This window comes from Lactuca sativa, chromosome 5, assembly GCF_002870075.4.
Source record: "Lactuca sativa cultivar Salinas chromosome 5, Lsat_Salinas_v11, whole genome shotgun sequence".
In the NCBI taxonomy this organism is placed as follows: domain Eukaryota; kingdom Viridiplantae; phylum Streptophyta; class Magnoliopsida; order Asterales; family Asteraceae; genus Lactuca; species Lactuca sativa.
Genome location: NC_056627.2, coordinates 251,726,049 through 251,745,240, shown reverse-complemented (window position 1 = coordinate 251,745,240; position 19,192 = coordinate 251,726,049). Strand labels below are relative to the sequence as shown.

Below are 19,192 nucleotides of genomic sequence, written 5' to 3'. Positions count from 1 at the left end.
TTGTTTGTTAAAAGTGTTGTTGTGATGGGGAGTATGATTGGAGGCCAAATGTTGTGTGGATTCCACATCATTTTAATAAACTAATAGGTTTTCATCTTTAGTGTGGAGGGCACACTCCTTCCAAATTTTAAAGTAGGAATTACTTAATTCGATGATGCAAGTGCTATATATTTGCTTGTATATGTGCCCTCCCGGATGAGGTACACGGTGAAAGCTGAGGACTAAAAATACCTTCTAAAAGCCAAAAGGTATGATGCTTTTATTCAACCTATATGTAGTATTAAATATTAATACCCTTTCTTATGGATAAGTTAGTCAAGTTATTCTATATGAGGAGCTTTTTTTTTTTTTTTTTTTTTTTTTTTTTTTTTTTTCCTCAAGGCCCGTTTATATGATATGGTTTGCGTGTCTTTATATGTATTCCAGTATTTTTTTCCGTATATTTTATTTATTTTCCCACTATGTGGATCGCACACTCTGTCATTTTTTTAATCCATGGCATCTGATATTAGGATCAAGGACTTCGACAAACACAAACATATTAATAAAGATGCGAAGAACAATATATAACATGGGTCACTAATTGATCAGAGTAATAAAGCCACATCCACAAATGAACTAGAGAGATTTTTTTTGATAATCTTGAATACACTTTCTGCATTAGGGTTACAATGAGATCAATTTATAATAAACGTTTGATCTAATTTGTATATATCCATAATGGTAAAAGAAACAAACTATGTTGCTATTTACCGCAATTGCTTATTTAGAAATAATATGTGTATATATATATATATATATATATATATATATATATATATATATATATATATATATATATATATATATATATATATATATATATATATATATATATATATACATATCAAGGTTGTAAAAATCGCTCGACAATAGCTCGACGGTCGACGATGTTAAGGGATTAATCGGTCTTGGCGGAGATTAATCGGAGACCATAGATTATTAATAAAATATTAAAATTAATCAAATATAATATATCTTAAGAAAAACAAGTACATAAAAAATTAGAAAATAGGAAAAATTGTAATTTGAAATTTGTAAATATGAAAATATGAACAGTTTAGTATAATATTTGAAATTTTGAAAATTTGAAGATTTTGAAGTAAAAAAAAGTTGATTTTTTGAATTTCTTTTTAAAATTAATTTTTTTTCTTTACCTTTTTTGATTTTTTTCGAATTTTTTGACTTTTGTTGACCGATTAATCCCGCCAAATCCGATTAATCTTAAATTTCCGATTAATATCCAAATCCTCGACGCTTGGAGAACACCAAACGATTAATCCCGATTTCCGCAACCATGATATATATATATATATATATATATATATATATATATATATATATATATATATATATATATATATATATATATATCCTAGCCATCGTGATGTTATCTTCTTTAGTTTTTTTTTTTTTTTTTTTTTTTTTTTTTTTTTTTTTTTATACATGCTTTTATATATGATGATGCCTTTAAGCTTTAGTGGTTAGCACTCAAAAATCTAAAAACGATAGTGGACTACTGCAATTTGAATTAGACAATATGCATTGTATTATGAATAGTTTGCTCACCAAAATGTTCTCAGAGGCAGAGACAATAGGGGACACGCTCACCTGCCGTGGCCATCAAATCCAATACTTTTTCATACCGCCGATACTCTCGGGACACGCTCACCTGCCCTGGCCATCAGGAAGACTTTCGATACAAGACTTCTGGATCAACGTCGTTCGACCGGGGTTCTCAGAGGCGGAGATAATAGGGGACACGCTCACCTGCCCTGGCCCATCAGGAAGACTTTTGATACAAGACTTCAGGATCAACTTCGTTTGACTGGGAATTACCGGGGATTGCGCCACCTGCACCGACCACATCTTCCGGGCTACAACCACTTGTTAGGATCACTACAAGCCCAACTATGCCAACATAGAAGAACAATGAGTTTTTGTTTTCCAAAACCAGTTGGTATCACCAAAAGATTACCCATTGCCTTATATGCTAACATCTAGTTTCTTATTTTACCAATGTGAGATTGGGTTTAAAACCACAACAATTATACATAAAATGAGCCTACAAATAAATTTATAGCTCATATCGATGAATTACTCATATTGAGCCCCTCCCAATCTTCTTCTTCTTCTTCTTCTTCTTGTTTTTTTTTTTTTTTTTTTTTTTTTTTTTTTTTTTTTTTTTTTTTTTTTTTTTTTTTAAGTAAAAAGGTAATTATTATATATAAAAACAATGACAATACGAGAATTGTAACCAATTTAAGGCCCACTTTTGATTTAACTCTCACTGCCTTCACTCCTATTTATTTTATTTTAATTGGCGATTGATTATACCCCTATTTTTTTTTATCAATTATTCACTGGCTATTTTGATTGTATCCTCATTTATTTATAAATAGTTGTAATTGATGATTAGCCAATATTGCTGATAGCTATTTTATTCCTCTACTATTTCAGTTAAGAAATTGTTTTTAACTATACTACTAGCTATATCTACAAGATTTCAATTCTCTAATCAAAAGAAGGTAAACTTTAATTCTTTTTGCATTTTCATTTTATGTAACTTGTAATTAATAATTTAATATCGTTGATACTTTGGTTTATTATAATCACAAGGTAAACCAAGAATAGGAAAAGAACCATCCATTCCTTTTTCTAACAAATAGAAGATGTGTGTGACCTAAAATTGCATCTGGTTAGTGATAAGACTAAAGATTAATGTAGTTCCTATATAGACAATTTTTTTCTTTATGAATTTCTTTTTTAGTTTTACGGTCTCTATTATTGATATTTTGGATATAAAAATATTTTAATATCTTATTAAGATGTAAGCCCTCTTTATCCTAAAATTCTAGCTTCGCCCCTGATTGTCATAGCCCTATATATAATGCTTCTGTAATTCTGTCTAGGGGATGTTGGCATCATAAAAATTAATAAAAAAATGAATGTTTAAAATAGCAAAGAGGAACTAGCACTAGTTATTATATTTGGATTTCATGGACCATTGAATTTTGATTATATCCTAAACATTCTACTTGTATATACATGCTCTCTAGCCTACTCATTTTATTAGGTTCTTCAATATACTTTTGTGTGGACAGGACCCTACTCTCTTTTTATATATTTTACTTGTCTTCCACCACTTGGGATTTCATTACCTTTTTGCTTATATTATGAAGGGCTTTTGATATTTTCTCATTTAGATGCCTAGTGCATGGTGGCAATCGTGTGGATTCCACAAGCCTTAAATCTTTTAATTAATAATTAAGCTTCCCGTGTTTTGTATGTAGTAGTATTGGCTCTTTCTATTTTTATAAAATAAACATACCGAAATATCTGATGCAAATGTTATATTTGTATTTAATTATGAGGTGTGGAGGTGGTTCAGATGAAGATATGAAGAGAGTTAAGGGCATTTTGGGAAACGAGGGTAGTGAGAAGGAAACACTCCTGAATCCTTGTCTATTTCGGTATCTGTACCAAATAGTAAATTAGCTGTTTAAAAGGACCAGGTTTATAAAATTAATGTTTTATTAAAATTATATCATTTGAGTGCTTATTGCTTTCTTGCTTTTGCTCAAACATTTATCTTGATTGGATCAGATTGCTTTTGCTCAAACATTTATCTTGATTGGATCAGTTCCAGGAAGTTTCAATTCTTGGAAAAGGGATCTAGTCAAAAGCAGGACCATATTTGGTAAGGCTTGAAGTTTCAACATAACACTCATTAATTGCTTTATCTTTAATAAAAACATAGGAAACCAGAGCAACGATTATCCTGTTCTACTCCATTTGGTTGATTTATGAAAGGTTGGGCCTAAACCCTAATCACTAACATTACTACTACAATATAGTGTATATAAGTTGAAACGTATCACAATCCAAATACCATATACTTCAAACAACAATATTCTGTACAAAAACATATTGGAATTACACTAGACTATATAATCAAGAAAAAAGACATGCATGCATTGGTAAGTTTGACCATGGCTGCTGATACTATTTAATCAATTTCTTTTGATTTCTGTTTTTATGAATATGAGAAGTGATACAATAATATACAGACACGGCTTAATCTGTTGCCTGAAAGTAATTGTTTGGAAAGTAGCTCAATATATTAGAGGAGCCTTCTCCTTTTCCCTTCATTTTTTTATACTGTGGGTGGTGTGGATTCCACACTCCTTCCATTTTTTAAATTCATCTTTATGGACTCCACACACCATTCACTTTTATATTTTTTGAGATACTGTTTCATTTTTATATTGAGTGGATTGTTGCAGTCGTGTGGATTCCACACTCCTTTTTTCTTTGTTGAGATTGATTACTCTAACTTTAGTTGTCAGTGCACAATCTTTCCTTTTCATTATAAGAAGCTTAAGTTCTCCCTATTATATTGTTCAATTAGTAGAACACTTCACAGCACACAAAATTATTCTTCTAGAAAAAGAATATTTGGTGGCATAACGAAAAGGTAGGCTCATCTTGCAGATCTAAACCTAGGTGATATAGAGTAAATCTTACACATATGCCAGGGTAACAAACATGTATCCAGTAGAGATAGGAATGTTTGGTACAGATGAAGCAAATGGATATAGAAGAAACAAACTAATAATAAGCATAAACACAAATTAGGTCCATCAGCAACATTCCTGAGCAAAAGGTATAATATATAGTTATATACATGTATTATAACACAACTTAAACCGGCCATCCTACCTTTATAAAATATAGGAAGACAGAGCAACGATTAGTCGATTATATTGACCTACTCCTATTGCTTCTATAATTCTGTCAGGAGGATTGCACTCTTTTATTCAACTTGTAAGTAGTATTAATGCTATTTTGTTATTGTAAAAGTGGTCAACAGATCTGAAAATGAGCCTACTCATTCTCTTAGGTTCTTCAATATGTGTATGTGTGGTTTCCATTTTTTCTTTTTACTTAGGAAAGGCTGTTGATGTTTTTCTTATTTAGATGCCGAGTGCCTACTGGCAATCGTGTGGATTCCACAAGCCTTGAATTTTTTAACCATCAATCTTCCCTTGTTTTGTATGTAGTTGATACGACTCGCCGATTTGGTCAATATTATCGACAACGAATATTAATTATTTAATTATTAATTGAAATTAGGTAGTAGCTATCTTTATATAAAATTAGGATATCAATTGGTATCTTTTAATTTTGGATAGGATTATCTCTAACACTTTTATATAAGGTTTAGGTATGGTTTTTTTTTATTATGATGAATAATAGTTATTGAGTCTTGAACTCTTTGGGAGATTGCCTGTTTCTCAAATTACAGGTTTTCTATCAGTAGTATTGGCTCCTTCTATTTCTTTATAATAAACATACCAAAATCTGAGGGCTTGTGGATTTCCCACTATCTAACTTTATTAACCACCTACCTATTGATCATTATACAGAAATACATACTATATATAACACATAGGTGGGATTCTATCTTCCACAAGTAACACTTCTTTTATCATTCTTTGTGATATAATTTTCTCATTCTTTCTTTCACTTTCATATATGGATGGAAATAATGATGTATGCATTCCGGTTTCTGAGAACAAATCTGAACAAGTGCATGGCCAAGTGTCTATAGAAAAAGAATTTGACTACTCACAAAGAGGACAGTGGCTGCGTGCTGCTGTTCTGGGAGCCACTGATGGTCTAGTCTCTGTCTCATCTCTGATGATGGGTGTTGGAGCTGTCAAACAAGATGCGAGAGCCATGTTTCTTACAGGCTTTGCTGGCTTAGTTGCAGGTGCATGCAGTATGGCAATAGGTGAGTTTGTTTCAGTCTACTCCCAACGAGATGTAGAGGTGGCTAAGATGAAGAGAGATAAGAAAATATCAGGAAACGAGGAGGAAAGTGAGAAGGAAGCACTCCCGAATCCCATTCAGGCAGCTGCAGCATCGGCCCTTGCATTCATGTTGGGGGCCATCATGCCCTTATTGGCTGCTGCTTTTATAGTGGATCATAAGGTTAGGCTGGGGGTGGTGGTAGCCACAGTGAGCTTGGGGCTTGTGGTTTTTGGGTGGATTGGGGCTGTTCTTGGGGGGAGTCCGGTGGTAAAGTCTTGTTTTAGGATTCTGGTTGGAGGGTGGATGGCTATGGCTATTACTTTTGGACTGACCATGGGGATAGGATCTACTGTCATGTAGTGTTACACAAGATTGTATTTTCACCTTTTTAATATAGTACAGTTTGAAGCTTGAACTTTCTGTTTATTCCACTTAGCCTTAAGGTTGCTGGTGTCAATCATAAAGAGATATGCTTGACAAAGCATCAGGGATTTTCATGTGTATTTAACACCATGCAATTAATGATTATTATAGAATATTGGGGAAGAGAAATTGACTACCTTTTTCATTTTACATATGGACACGTGATAGGGTAGCTGTTATGTGATTTTATAATCCTTCAATTACATGTAATTATTTACAACTTTTGAGCTCTATTCTATGCAACCTTCATAGCTATGGCGGTGCAGTGAGTTGCAGTAAACATATTAATTAGATTGTGACATTTTGTTTTGTTACTCGTTTTAGTCTTCCCCAATTTCATTTGTATAAACAGAAACAGCTTGAAGTTGATTTCATGCACCTGGCATTAATGCATTAGGGAGGACGGAGTCATTACTCTCAACCCATCGAACCCATTGCCACATCAATTTTTGTCTCTTCTTTTTCTTCATCTTTCCCAACTCATAACACACGGAAATTCTATCTTTTTAAACCCACTCAATTAAAAAAAATACAAAACAACTAAGGTATAAGTTTTAAAACACATGGTACAAGATAAAATAAGAAAGAGAAAGTAGAGATAGATGATGAAGTGTGTTAGTGAAACCAATCAACTCACTTATTGAAGCGGGAGTGGTACCGCCGATAACTCTATTGCTAATTAAAATTTACATTTAATTGTTTTGTATTTTTTTACTTGAATGGGTTGAGTGGGTTAAAAAAGATAAGATTTCCGTGTGTTGTGGGTTCGAAAAGATGAAGAAAAATAAAAAAGAAAAAATGATGTGGCAGTGGGTTCAGGGAATGACTCCCTCCTCCCTTATGCATTACACCCTGATGGGAAGAAAAAAGAAACGGATGGAAGCTCAAGTATTTGTGTGGATCCTGCAACCTTTTGATAAACTAATATTGTAGTTTCCATCTTTAGTGTGGAGTGCACACTCCTTCCAATTTTTAATCTAGGCAAGTGCTATCCTACACAGCTTTCCACCATCCTCTAACTTTTTATTAGCTGTGTGATATAATAAAGGTTAAACTGGTAAATTACAATGGTTTGTCCCTTTTCTTTTTTTAAACTTTAAAGGGCCTTATAATTGTATATTATATAGAAATGAATATAATAGGAAGGTCAACGATATGTGTTATCATTGATCTTTCGTATAGTATTTTGTAGGGAGAATATTTTCGTTGACCAAGTTTTCTATATGTATATACTTGAAATCTCTTTTTGCATAGGTAGACCATGACATCACCCCCAATTCGACCAAATCCATCACCTGTCATGGGGAGTTTAGTATACAACAACAAATGGTGAAGTTCCTCTTGAGCTATGAATGACACTATTGTAGGTGAATTCTTGGCTAGGGCTGCATCCCCCATTTGTCTTATGTTTCTTAATTACTCTAACCTATGCCAAAGGAAAGTTGACAACCTTCTATTTCCCTTTAAATTTTCAAACATTTATATCCAATTAGCCATAGGGTCTTTGGTTCTAATACTAAATAGATGTGCTTGAGAAGGCACTCTCCAACAAAGAGTTTAACCTGTGTAAAGGTCTATATATTCATAGCTGTGGAGGTGCCATGAATGCAGTAAGTAGGTTTCTGTTGGGTTTGGATAATCTTGATGGTTCATGTCGGGTTGTGTTGTTGGGTCAAGTGTGGGGTTTTAGTTTGAATAAGGGATAGTTGACTAAGTATTTAGGAAATGGACGTGCTATACTTGGTCATTGAATGTGTCCTATTATCTAGGAGTAGTAGCTAGGTTCTAGGTTGTTTTGTTTTACTTCCGATTGGTATGTGCAGGCTATTTAAAGCCGTTTATTTTCTGATTATAGTGTAGTGTTTCTTTGAGTTACAATTGCTTCTTTTCTCTATATATTTCTCATATATCAAACACAGGGTATTTTCTTTAGTTTGTGAGTGAGAAGAGTGGGACCTGATCCAACAGTTTCAAGGAACGTAGTAATATATTGACCCCTATTGTCTTTATGTAAATTGAGATTTTTGGATCAATAAATTGATGTTTTGTTTAAGAAATAAATTAAGACTACCTTGATGTAAGGAAACTTAGGGAACTTGTGGTATTGATTTATGTTCAACATATATAAATAGTATTAATACCATTTCTTATGGAGAAGTAGGTCAAGCTATTCTATATCTGACAAGGAGTCTTCTATGGTTTCCCTTTGAATGTGTTCCACTCTCCTTTCATACATAATACTTATTTTTCCACTACCTGTGGGTTGCACACATCTTTTCAGTTTTTAATCCATGGCTTTTGATCCCCATTTGAACATTGAGGGGGATTCCACAATCCTCTAATAAAGTAATTATTAAACTTCACAACTTTAGTGTGGAGCGCACACTTCTTTAAATTTAATAAACTTGTCATTAGATTCCCCAAATCCATTCCCTCATTCTTTTATGCAAGTGTCTTCCTAATGATTTACTTTGTCCTTATCTAGTTTGGTACACTGAAACATAGTTAAATATCAGAGTAAAAGCCTTTTCCTTCTCCAGTTCATCTTTATGATGTGGGTGGTGTGGATTCCACACTCCTTCCATTTTATAAACTCATCTTTCCACCACTTATGGACTGAACACTCCGTTTCAATTTTATATATTGGTTTTAGATGTTTCATTTTTATATTGAGTGGTTTGTGGCAGTGATAATGTGGATTTTACTATCTTTAATTTTTATGTGAGATTGATTACTCAAACTTCACTTGTGGAGTGCACACTCTTCTATAATTGTAACAACCGAGGATCAACTCCACATATAATATTATATATGTACACAAACTTATTTTAATTGCAGTTGGATTATAACCCAGAAAAAAGATGTGCATGCATTAATTGGTAAGCATGTGACCATGGTTGCTGATACTATTTTAACTATTTCTTGTTTTCTTTAAAAATCATTATCAGGGGCATGTGGCTTGCACAATCTCAAATTGTTTTCTCAGCATCTACACATTTTGATTATTATATATAGGTAAAACACACACATACATACTATATATATGCCCTATCCGAGGGGCTCTATCATCAACAATAAGTCCTCTCTGGTTCTTTTTTCAAGATCTATCAATCTTTGTAATATAATATTATCTTTCCTGCTTTCAACATCATGGCTGTGCAAAATGATTTATGCATTCCAGATCTTAAGGATAAATCCGAACAGGAATACGGGGTGTCAGTAGAGGAAGAATTTGATTACACAAAAAGGGGACAGTGGCTGTGTGCAGTTAAACAAGATGTCGGAGCCATGGTTCCTACAGGCTTTGCTGGCTTAGTTGCTGGTGTATGCAGTATGACAATTGGTGAGTTTGTTTCAGTCTACTCCCAAAGATACATAGAGGTGGCTCAGGTGAAAAGAGAGACTGCAATTGTGGAAAACGAGAAAAGTATCCATCTCATGTATAGATCGAGTTATTACATGTTCTACTTGATTTAGTATAGTTGGGTGAGAGTCTGTTTGAAGCACTTATACTTGTGGTACAAACATGATTGTTGGTTCTGTTACTTTACATTCCTAAGGCATGTCTACAAGTGTTATTTCTCTTTTCCACATGGAAGTCCTATATAGTGTTTGTACATGACCTTTTAGTTGTTTATAAAATTTGTGGGAGGTATGCCCCCTTTATTGTTTGAATACCCTTTATTTACACAAGATTATCTTTCATGAAAACATAGTATTTTTAGCGTAATGCAAATATAGACACGTCTTCTAGGTGTAGACAACACAACCAAAGGAGGAGGGAGTAATTCCCTCCCAACTCACTCAACCCACTGCCTGCCACATTAGCTATTTTGATTTTCTTTCTTTTCTATTTTTCCTAACTCACAACACTTGAAAACCCTATCTTTCTCAACCCACTTTTCACATCATTCTTTTTATTTAATTAAATTAGAAAATATGAAATAAAATAAAATATAACATTTTTCATTTAAAAATAAAATTTTGCTAATTTAAAACAAAAGAAAATCTAAGATAATATTAAAAATAACATTTAATTGAAAAACCACACTACAAATAAAACAGGATAATTAAAAAATACACTTAAAAAAGACAACATAATTTAAATCCTAAAACAATAACTAAAATTAACTAGCTATTACATATTCAATGTGATCAATAAGATTAGATCGAAGCTGGTGGTGAGCTTCAACATTGCACAATTTATGTATTATTTCTTGGTCATCGACTTCGTCGGTAGGGGGATCGAGCTGATACACAAAAGATATCGCAACACATTTATCTTTCAATATCATATTGTGTAGTATAATACAAACGTACATTATATTTTTTTTGTTTTCTTCAGCATCATAGCTCATGCAAGCATTTTTAATATGTATTAACGTTCTTTAAAGACCCCAAAAGCATGTTCTACGTCCTTTCTTGCTGATTATTGTGCCGCCTTGAACCATATCTTTTTGTCAGTTACCAGATATGGATATGCCTTCACAAATACAACCCATGATGGATATATTCCATCTGTAAGATAGTAACCATGTTTGTAGTGTTTATCCTTAAGATAAAATGAACAATCGGGTCCTGTTCCCTGATATTGCTCATCAAATAGTGATGATTGGTAGAGGACGTTTAAATCATTGTTCGAATCGGCTACACCATAGAATGCATACCAAAACCATAAATCTTGTGACGTCACCGCTTCTAGTATCATTAATGGATACTGATGGTCACTCCTCATGTATTGACCTTTTAATTCCGTTGGACAATTTCTCCAATTCCAGTGTTTACGGTCAATGCTACCAACACTACAAGAAAATCACTCTTTAGCGGGGACGCTATTACCGGCGACAGAGGCCTTTAGTGGCGACTCTAGAGAGTGTCGCAGCTAAAAGCCCCTGTCGCCGATAATAGCGTCACAGCTAAAGGGTGATCACCCGAATCCACGTCTTCCCCTTTCGTTACCTCTACACCGTTCGATCAAATATCCAATCCAACGGTTGGGGTTCCTTATCCGAACTAACCTAATACCGGCGACATATGTGTCGCCGCCAAAGGTTGAAATTGTCGCCGCTAATAGTTCACTAAAAATTGACGCGGTACCCTTCCCTCCATATTAGTCGCCGCTAAAGGCGTTGCCGGTAAAGCTTCACACAGATAAAAAAAACGCACGCAGAAACTTCATTCTTTTTAATTGCTTTCTGTTTGCTGCCTTTTTCTCCTTCGCCCCTTCCACCTTCTACCGAGTTCATCTTCAATTTGCTTCTTCCATCTTGATTTCTCCATACATTGTGTTATATTAAGGGTATTAGGGATTAAGGTGTGATTTGGGACCAATTGTAAGTCCAGTTCTTGAAGAAATTATGGTAATTTGATTTGAAAATTTCTTTGATAATTTCCTTGTTAGTTTGTATGCTAACACTGAAAAAGTGTTGATTAAATTTCTAAGTTTTGGTAATTTAATTTGTATGTTACCCTTGCAAATATTGTTGAAGTGATTTGTGACATTTTGGATGGCTCTCAGGTTTTGGATTTGTAGCTTCATCGGGTGAATAACAGTTTTTGCAGCTATTACCGGTTGATTCTGCCATTACAAGTTCTATTATTTCATTTTTTTGTGAATTTGGTCTTTGTATGTGAAAATTGTGTGTATATTTGATATTTGATGTATGTGGTATATGAGGATTTGGTAGAAATATATATATATATATATATATATATATATATATATGATGTTATTATCTATCTATCTATCTATCTATCTATATATATATATATATATATATATATATATATATATATGTGTGTGTGTGTGTGTGTGTGTGAAATTATATGTATTTGTCATAAGTAGGATGTTATTGTGTGTATGTGAATGTATGTATGTTTGTTGTAAATGTGGTATATGATTGTGAAATTTTTGTATTTGGTATAATTAGGATGTTATTATCTATATATGTGAAATTATGTGTATTTGGTTTAAGTAGGATGCTATTTTGTATGTATGTGAATGTATTTGTATTTTGTGTATATGTGGTATATGTATGTAAAAGTATGTGAATTTCATGTTCTTATGTATTATGTAAAAGTATGTGGTATATGTATGTAAGTAGGATGCTAGAATTGAAAAGAAAATAAAAATAAATTATTGTTTTAATTGCAAAAAAATGTTATAAAATTGTTAGGGTACTATACACATATTCATGTGTGTATTGGATATTATTTTGGGGGGGGGGGGGGGGGGGGGGTTGAACTTTGAATGATTATCCATTTTTTAAATCATGTCATTTTGATTATTGTGGCAAAGTGTTAATAATCACATTTTAATGTTTGAATAGATGTGAATATAATAAAATTAAAATGATTATTTAAAAACCAAATTGTCAATACACACCAAAACATTCAGAGAAATGAATGGTTGCAAAAAAATGGTGACAAGTTTCATAGACCCCAAGCAAGATACTCTTTCACTAAATCTACTCGACAACTCTTTTGTCAATTTATAAAAGAGGTTTAACTGCCGGATGGGTTTGGTTCTAACATCAGTAAGAAAGTGAACGATACCAATACTAACATTATTGGGTTGAAATTGCATGACCACCACATTCTTATGCAACGTTTGATACCGATTGGAGTAAGAGGATTGTTAGACAAAGATACGTATACACCTATTGTAGACCTTTGTACGTTTTTCAAGCAACTTTGTTCCAGAACATTGAAGGTGGATGATATGAGGAAAGCAAAAGTAGACATTATTGCAATCTTGTGCAAGTAAGAATTGATTTATTCTCCAACGTTTTTTGACATTATGGTTCATTTAGTTTTACATTTACCTGATGAAGTGATTGCCGGAGGCCCGGTATGTATGAGATGGATGTATCCCTTCGAAAGGTATATGAAAAGACTAAAAAACTATGTCAGAAACAAGGCGAAGCCGAAAGGTTCTATAGCTGAGGGTTATGTTGCTGAAGAAGCTTTATCATTTTGTTCGATGTACCTTCAAGATGTAAAGAATCGTCCGGAAAGAAATGAAGATATTGTCATTGAAAAAACAAAGTTTTGGATTTTTGAGTCTAAATGTCGACCGGCCAGCACAACTCAAATCAAAACTCTTAATTTGTGACATCCCCAAAATCACGGCCAGAAAAGACCGATTTCATTTATGCTTTTTAAAATAATTTCAGAGTAAATCCTTTTGATTTAAAAGAGTTGCGGAATTTGTTCCCAAAAACAAAATATGATAAAATAATATTTATCAAAGCATTTCCTCAAGAGATGCGTTTTCATTATATAATCAAAACTCGGGATGTCATGTTCCGATACAGACCATAAAGCATAAACGATAACATTACAAGTCATTCAACAAATATATACATATACAGACTTGTAAACAAAACAACTTGATGATTCATCCATCTTATGCCCTCGCACCACTACCTGTAATACGAATAAACTGAGTGGGTCAGGCTTGGGAGCCTGGTGAGCATATAGAGTTTTCAACCCACAATAAATAATTATATTTTATTTCACCAACCAACAATAACCCGATTACCCATTCCCGTTATGCTCACTTTATGTCTTTAAAACAACATCTATCTCAAGGGACCTAATCTAGGATTTTCATCGGGACGGACATTACTGCTAAGAGGTTTCCTCAATAATAGATATCCTAAAGGCAACCATGAGGGGGATAGAGTACATCGGTGAACACATCGTTCACAACACCTACAGGTTATGAACCTGCTAGCGTTCCACATGACTGTCTAGAAGGACTCGGTGGTCGTTATCCATACTCCGTTAAATAACTAGATCAACTACAACAACATCGAGGCATCTCATCTGTTTATCACACATCAACTATCTACCCATGTTCTACCCAACATATTAGTAATTAAAAATATATATTTTTATACATAGTTTAAAACCTGTATAGCATTCTCATTCTATATACATATTCCACATAACAGATGAGACACACACACACATAACACGTATTTCATAGAGAATAAATCATATCTATGAGATAGAGGAAATTGAATATACATTCACACATATAACAACAAAATATAAACATAACACGTATTTCGTATAAAATACTTCATAGTTATGCGTTAGAAGAAAGTAAGTACACACTCACTTGATCAGAAGATGATCGGACAGCACTACGACTCTAAGAGTAGTATTCTTCGGTGAAACCGGGATCACTTCACACACTAGGTTTCTCACGGGCAGAGCTTCGGCTCGGAAACTCTTTTCTTCTCGGGATCTTTGGAGCTTTGGGACTTGCTTCTGGCACGCAAAACGATGCAAAACGGGAGAGAGAGAAGAGAGAATAACAACCCTAAACGGTTGGCCTCGCTTTCTATTTATAGGAGGCTGATTTTCATTCCTCATGTCGTGAGTTTCTAAAGCTCACGTCGTGAGTCCGATAGGTCACTGCGTTCGTCATTCGTCCACTTGTGTCTGCAGCTTTGAAAGGTCAAATTGGCCTGCTCACGTCGTGAGTCCTAACACAGGCTCGTTTTTCGTGCCCCGAACTTCAGAAAATTTATATCTTTCGCATACGAGCTCCGTTTTCGACGTTCTTTATATCCATGCGTAGGTGAGATTATGCTCTACAACTCTCGTTTAGACTTCTTTGGCTAATTTTGAATTTATTTTTATTATATTATTTTAGTATGCCGGGACAGGAAAACTCTGTTATAAATTCATAACTTCTTCATCTGACGTCCGTTTTCGTCTGTCTTTTCACCAATGCACTACTATCAACGAGATCTTCGATTCTCGTTTAGATTGTTTAGACCAACAATCACTCGATCTCGAATCGAGTATTCGGGCTGCATACTGCTAAGTCGAAACTTCAGAAAATTATAACTTCCTCATACGAAGTCAGATTTGGGTGTTCTTTTTATGCACGTTCTCGGTTTAACGAACTCTAAGAAATGTCACTTTTTACGACATTCGTTTAGATCACTAGAGCTAAATATCTCTCTAACGTAAATTTCACTTTTTATGTCATTCAGCGTTGCCGGTTCTGTCACGAAACTTCGACATGTCATAACTTTTTCGTTATAACTCGGATTTCGACATTCTTTCTATATTCGGAAACCACGTTCCAACTACTACAACATTATACATAGATATCAGCTTTATCTAACATTTTATTTTGATGCTTATTTTTATTCTCAATTACATTAAGACACACAATTAAGCACAAAACACATAATACTCAAATAATACACTTCTATTATTTCAAAACGGGTTACAAAGGTTAACCTAGACTATTGCATCAACATTAATGACAAGCCCAGAAACAAAGGCGTTATATAATTTAACGGAAATTGATAACATGGAATGGTTTGTATTGAATAGTTGTGAAGAAGTCAGACATTATATCAAGTAATTAATCTTATCTCTAACTTTCATCCTTAATTTTTTTTTTATCTTTTTAAATCTGTATCTTTTAGTCATCAACATAGGAAATTCAAATCTGAGCATCCCCAAAGTGATGAAAAGGGAGAATTTCGTAATTGGTTTCGTGAAAAGGTAATATAAATTAATAAACAAATTTGTTTCAGTGATCTAACGAATACATAATACATATTAATTTATAATTTCTAGGTTCATCAAATGAAAATAGAAAACTCTCCAGAATTCCACAAATAGTTGTCGGCTCTTGCAATGGGTCCGCAAATGAATGCTTATTCTTACACCGCATGCATAGTCAATGGTGTTAGGTTTATGGTACTTAGTCGTGACACACAACGTACAACACAAAACTCTAGGGTTTTAGCGATGGGTGAGAAAGGCGAGAAATATTATGGCAAGTTAGAAGAGATTATAGAGTTGAGGTATACACATGATTATTCAACTATACTATTTCATTGCAAGTGGTTTGATACTCGAACATGAGTTATTTCTAGTGATAACTTCACCAGTATTGACACACGACGCGAAGCATACAAAGATGATCAACTCATATATGCTTCACAAGCCAAACAAGTGTTCTACATCAGAGAGCCAAACAATAACCATCGGTGTGTTGTCGAGCATGTTAATCATCGAAGTATTTGGGATCTACCATCGAACAATGACCTTGTTCAAAATGTTGACAATGTCTCACACGAAAATGTAGACAATGACGATGTACTTCAAAATATCTCTTCATCCGATGCTCCACTTTTTATCGATTTCAGGATGTACTTTCAAAACATTCCTAGAGTCATTGTTGATGTAGAAAGTGCAACTGAAGTTCCTCCGCCAACTGGTAGAGTCAATGATGTTTCTGATTGCGAGACTGATTATGATGAGACCGATTCTGATTATGATACCGAAGAAGACACTGAAGGATACGAGGAAGATTCATATTAGAATAGTTTTTATGTAATGTGTATTTGTAATATGTGTTTGTAATATGAACTTTGTTTGGATTTCTAGTTTAAATAGTAATGTGTATTCCTATGTAAATGTTTATTTTTATGTAATGTGTATCTGTAATAAAACTTGTATTTGTATATCTTATAGTTTTTCAGGAAATGATGAACATATGGATTTTGTTTATGTATACCATGGTTGCTGTCATGGGTCTTGAACATGGAGGAGACGGAGCTGAGGACCCACCTATCCCAGGTGGTAGAGGTGCTGGTCAGCATGAGCAAGATGGTAAATCTTATTATGAATTTTTATTTAATATTTTTGTTCAATTATTATAAATTAAATATCGTTTCTAATAATTTTTAATTATATTTGTAGTTGAGGAACGTGCTCGAAGGAATGTTCGAGGAAAAGCAAAAAATATAAAACTTGAAAAAACAATCTTACGGAACCAGGGGAAACCAATTAGCTTGCAACATGATAGGGATATCATATTTGATCCCGTAGGAGAGCCGAAAGACATGTTTTCCGGAGAAATTGGAAAAACAATGTGGCAGATGGTCCCGTTTGACAAATGGACTTGGAAAAAAGTTTCCCCTTCAATACAGGACACCGTATTACAACATTTAGCGGTAATTATTTATTTAAATATATTTTATATGGTTAACTATAAATGTTTTTTACTTGGTTAACTTATTTATTTTTTTTGTAGAAAAAGTTTGATTTGGATCAGATGTACCAAGATGTACAAGCTAATATGTTGAAAGAGAGTTTTCAAGCAGTTTTGTTAAAAGGTTATTGAGAATGTAAAGCTGACGCAAAAGAATATTTTAAGTCAGTTGGAGGGTATGATGATATCCCGGGAGCATTAGCCAATCCTCCGGAGGGTATGCTAGTTGATAACTGGGCAAAGGCAGTTGAGTATTTTCAAACGGACGAACACAGAATTGCATCAGAAAGGAACAAAAAAGTCCGTGAAATGCAAACAAGTGTGAATCGTGGGGGGTTCGAGCTCGTATAGCAGTACTTGCTGTAAGAAGGTACCGTACAATACATGTAATTATTTATTTAAAATATAATCTAATTTTTAAAGTTAAACAGAACCTTAAGAGAGTGGAAACGTTTCGCAAAGCTCATACCGATAAGAATGGTGTATTTGTTACAGCTGAGGCGGAACAACAATACGTAAGTATTTAATTATAATTTTATCATAATTAAATGTTTATTTATACTTAATTATTACTCACTTTTGGGAGTTACAGAATCGGTTAGTTGAAGAGCTATTAGAAAAAACTCAAGGTGAAAGTGAGTTAACATCCGATCAAGAAAGAGTTGCATTCGAGAAAGTATTAGGAGAGCGACGTGGCCATATTAGAGGCATTGGCCGTAAATCTTTTGCTCTCCCGTCGATTCCACAGCCTTCGCAACCATCACAACAACCATCACAGGTAAAACAATCTATTTTGGTTTTTGTCCCAAGTGCAAGAAATAGCAATGTACTTTGGTTTTCTATCTTAGTTTAAAAATATCAATCTACTTTTGCATCGTAAAATGCATGTTGAATTCGTAATTTTGGTTTTGTGGTGATTATTTGCTAAAAAGTTTGGTAATTTGGTTTTTGTTTGACAATCTAACTTATAAGTTTATATATATATATATATATATATATATATATATATATATATATATATATATATATATATATATAATTATGTAGTTGGAAAATCTTCGTGCAATGCTCAGCGACCCGGCATGTAGGGATGAGCTTTATTCGTTTTTTCAATCCCACAATAATCAAGGAAACGATGAGAACGAAGATGGTGGTATGTAAGGATGCGTTTTATTTGCATATGTTGTCATTCTTTGCTACTTGGTAGATTGTAAAAAATTGGTTGTTTTGCTACTCGGATATTATGATTTTTGATATTTAATTGTAATCGGATGTTTGTTTGTAATTTGCATTGACACTATTATGTTTGATATTTAATTGGATGTTTGTTAATATTTAATTTGTAATTAGCGTCGACACTATTATTTTTGATATATAATCGAATATTGTTATTACCGGCGACATTATCACCGCCAAAATCATTACTTAAAAAAAAATGAAAACTGTTATTATCGGCGACACTTTTACCGTTGGTTTTTGTTTGACAATCTAACTTATAAGTTTATATATATATATATATATATATATATATATATATATATATATATATATATATATATATATATATATATAATTATGTAGTTGGAAAATCTTCGTGCAATGCTCAGCGACCCGGCATGTAGGGATGAGCTTTATTCGTTTTTTCAATCCCACAATAATCAAGGAAACGATGAGAACGAAGATGGTGGTATGTAAGGATGCGTTTTATTTGCATATGTTGTCATTCTTTGCTACTTGGTAGATTGTAAAAAATTGGTTGTTTTGCTACTCGGATATTATGACTTTTGATATTTAATTGTAATCGGATGTTTGTTTGTAATTTGCATTGATACTATTATGTTTGATATTTAATTGGATGTTTGTTAATATTTAATTTGT

General features: G+C 33.4%; 2 protein-coding genes across 2 annotated transcripts; both read left to right on the top strand.

The window, feature by feature from the left end:
* The first annotated feature begins 5,287 nt into the window (after nt 1-5,287).
* On the top strand, nt 5,288-6,271 carry LOC111899502 (vacuolar iron transporter homolog 4). The gene has a single exon (XM_023895336.3). It carries the CDS (start codon nt 5,578-5,580, stop codon nt 6,214-6,216), a length of 639 nt encoding a protein of 212 aa, XP_023751104.1. The 5' UTR covers nt 5,288-5,577; the 3' UTR covers nt 6,217-6,271.
* Nucleotides 6,272-9,429: 3,158 nt separating this feature from the next.
* Nucleotides 9,430-9,756, top strand: LOC111899557 (vacuolar iron transporter homolog 2). The gene has a single exon (XM_023895399.1). It carries the CDS (start codon nt 9,430-9,432, stop codon nt 9,754-9,756), a length of 327 nt encoding a protein of 108 aa, XP_023751167.1.
* Nucleotides 9,757-19,192: the final 9,436 nt, after the last annotated feature.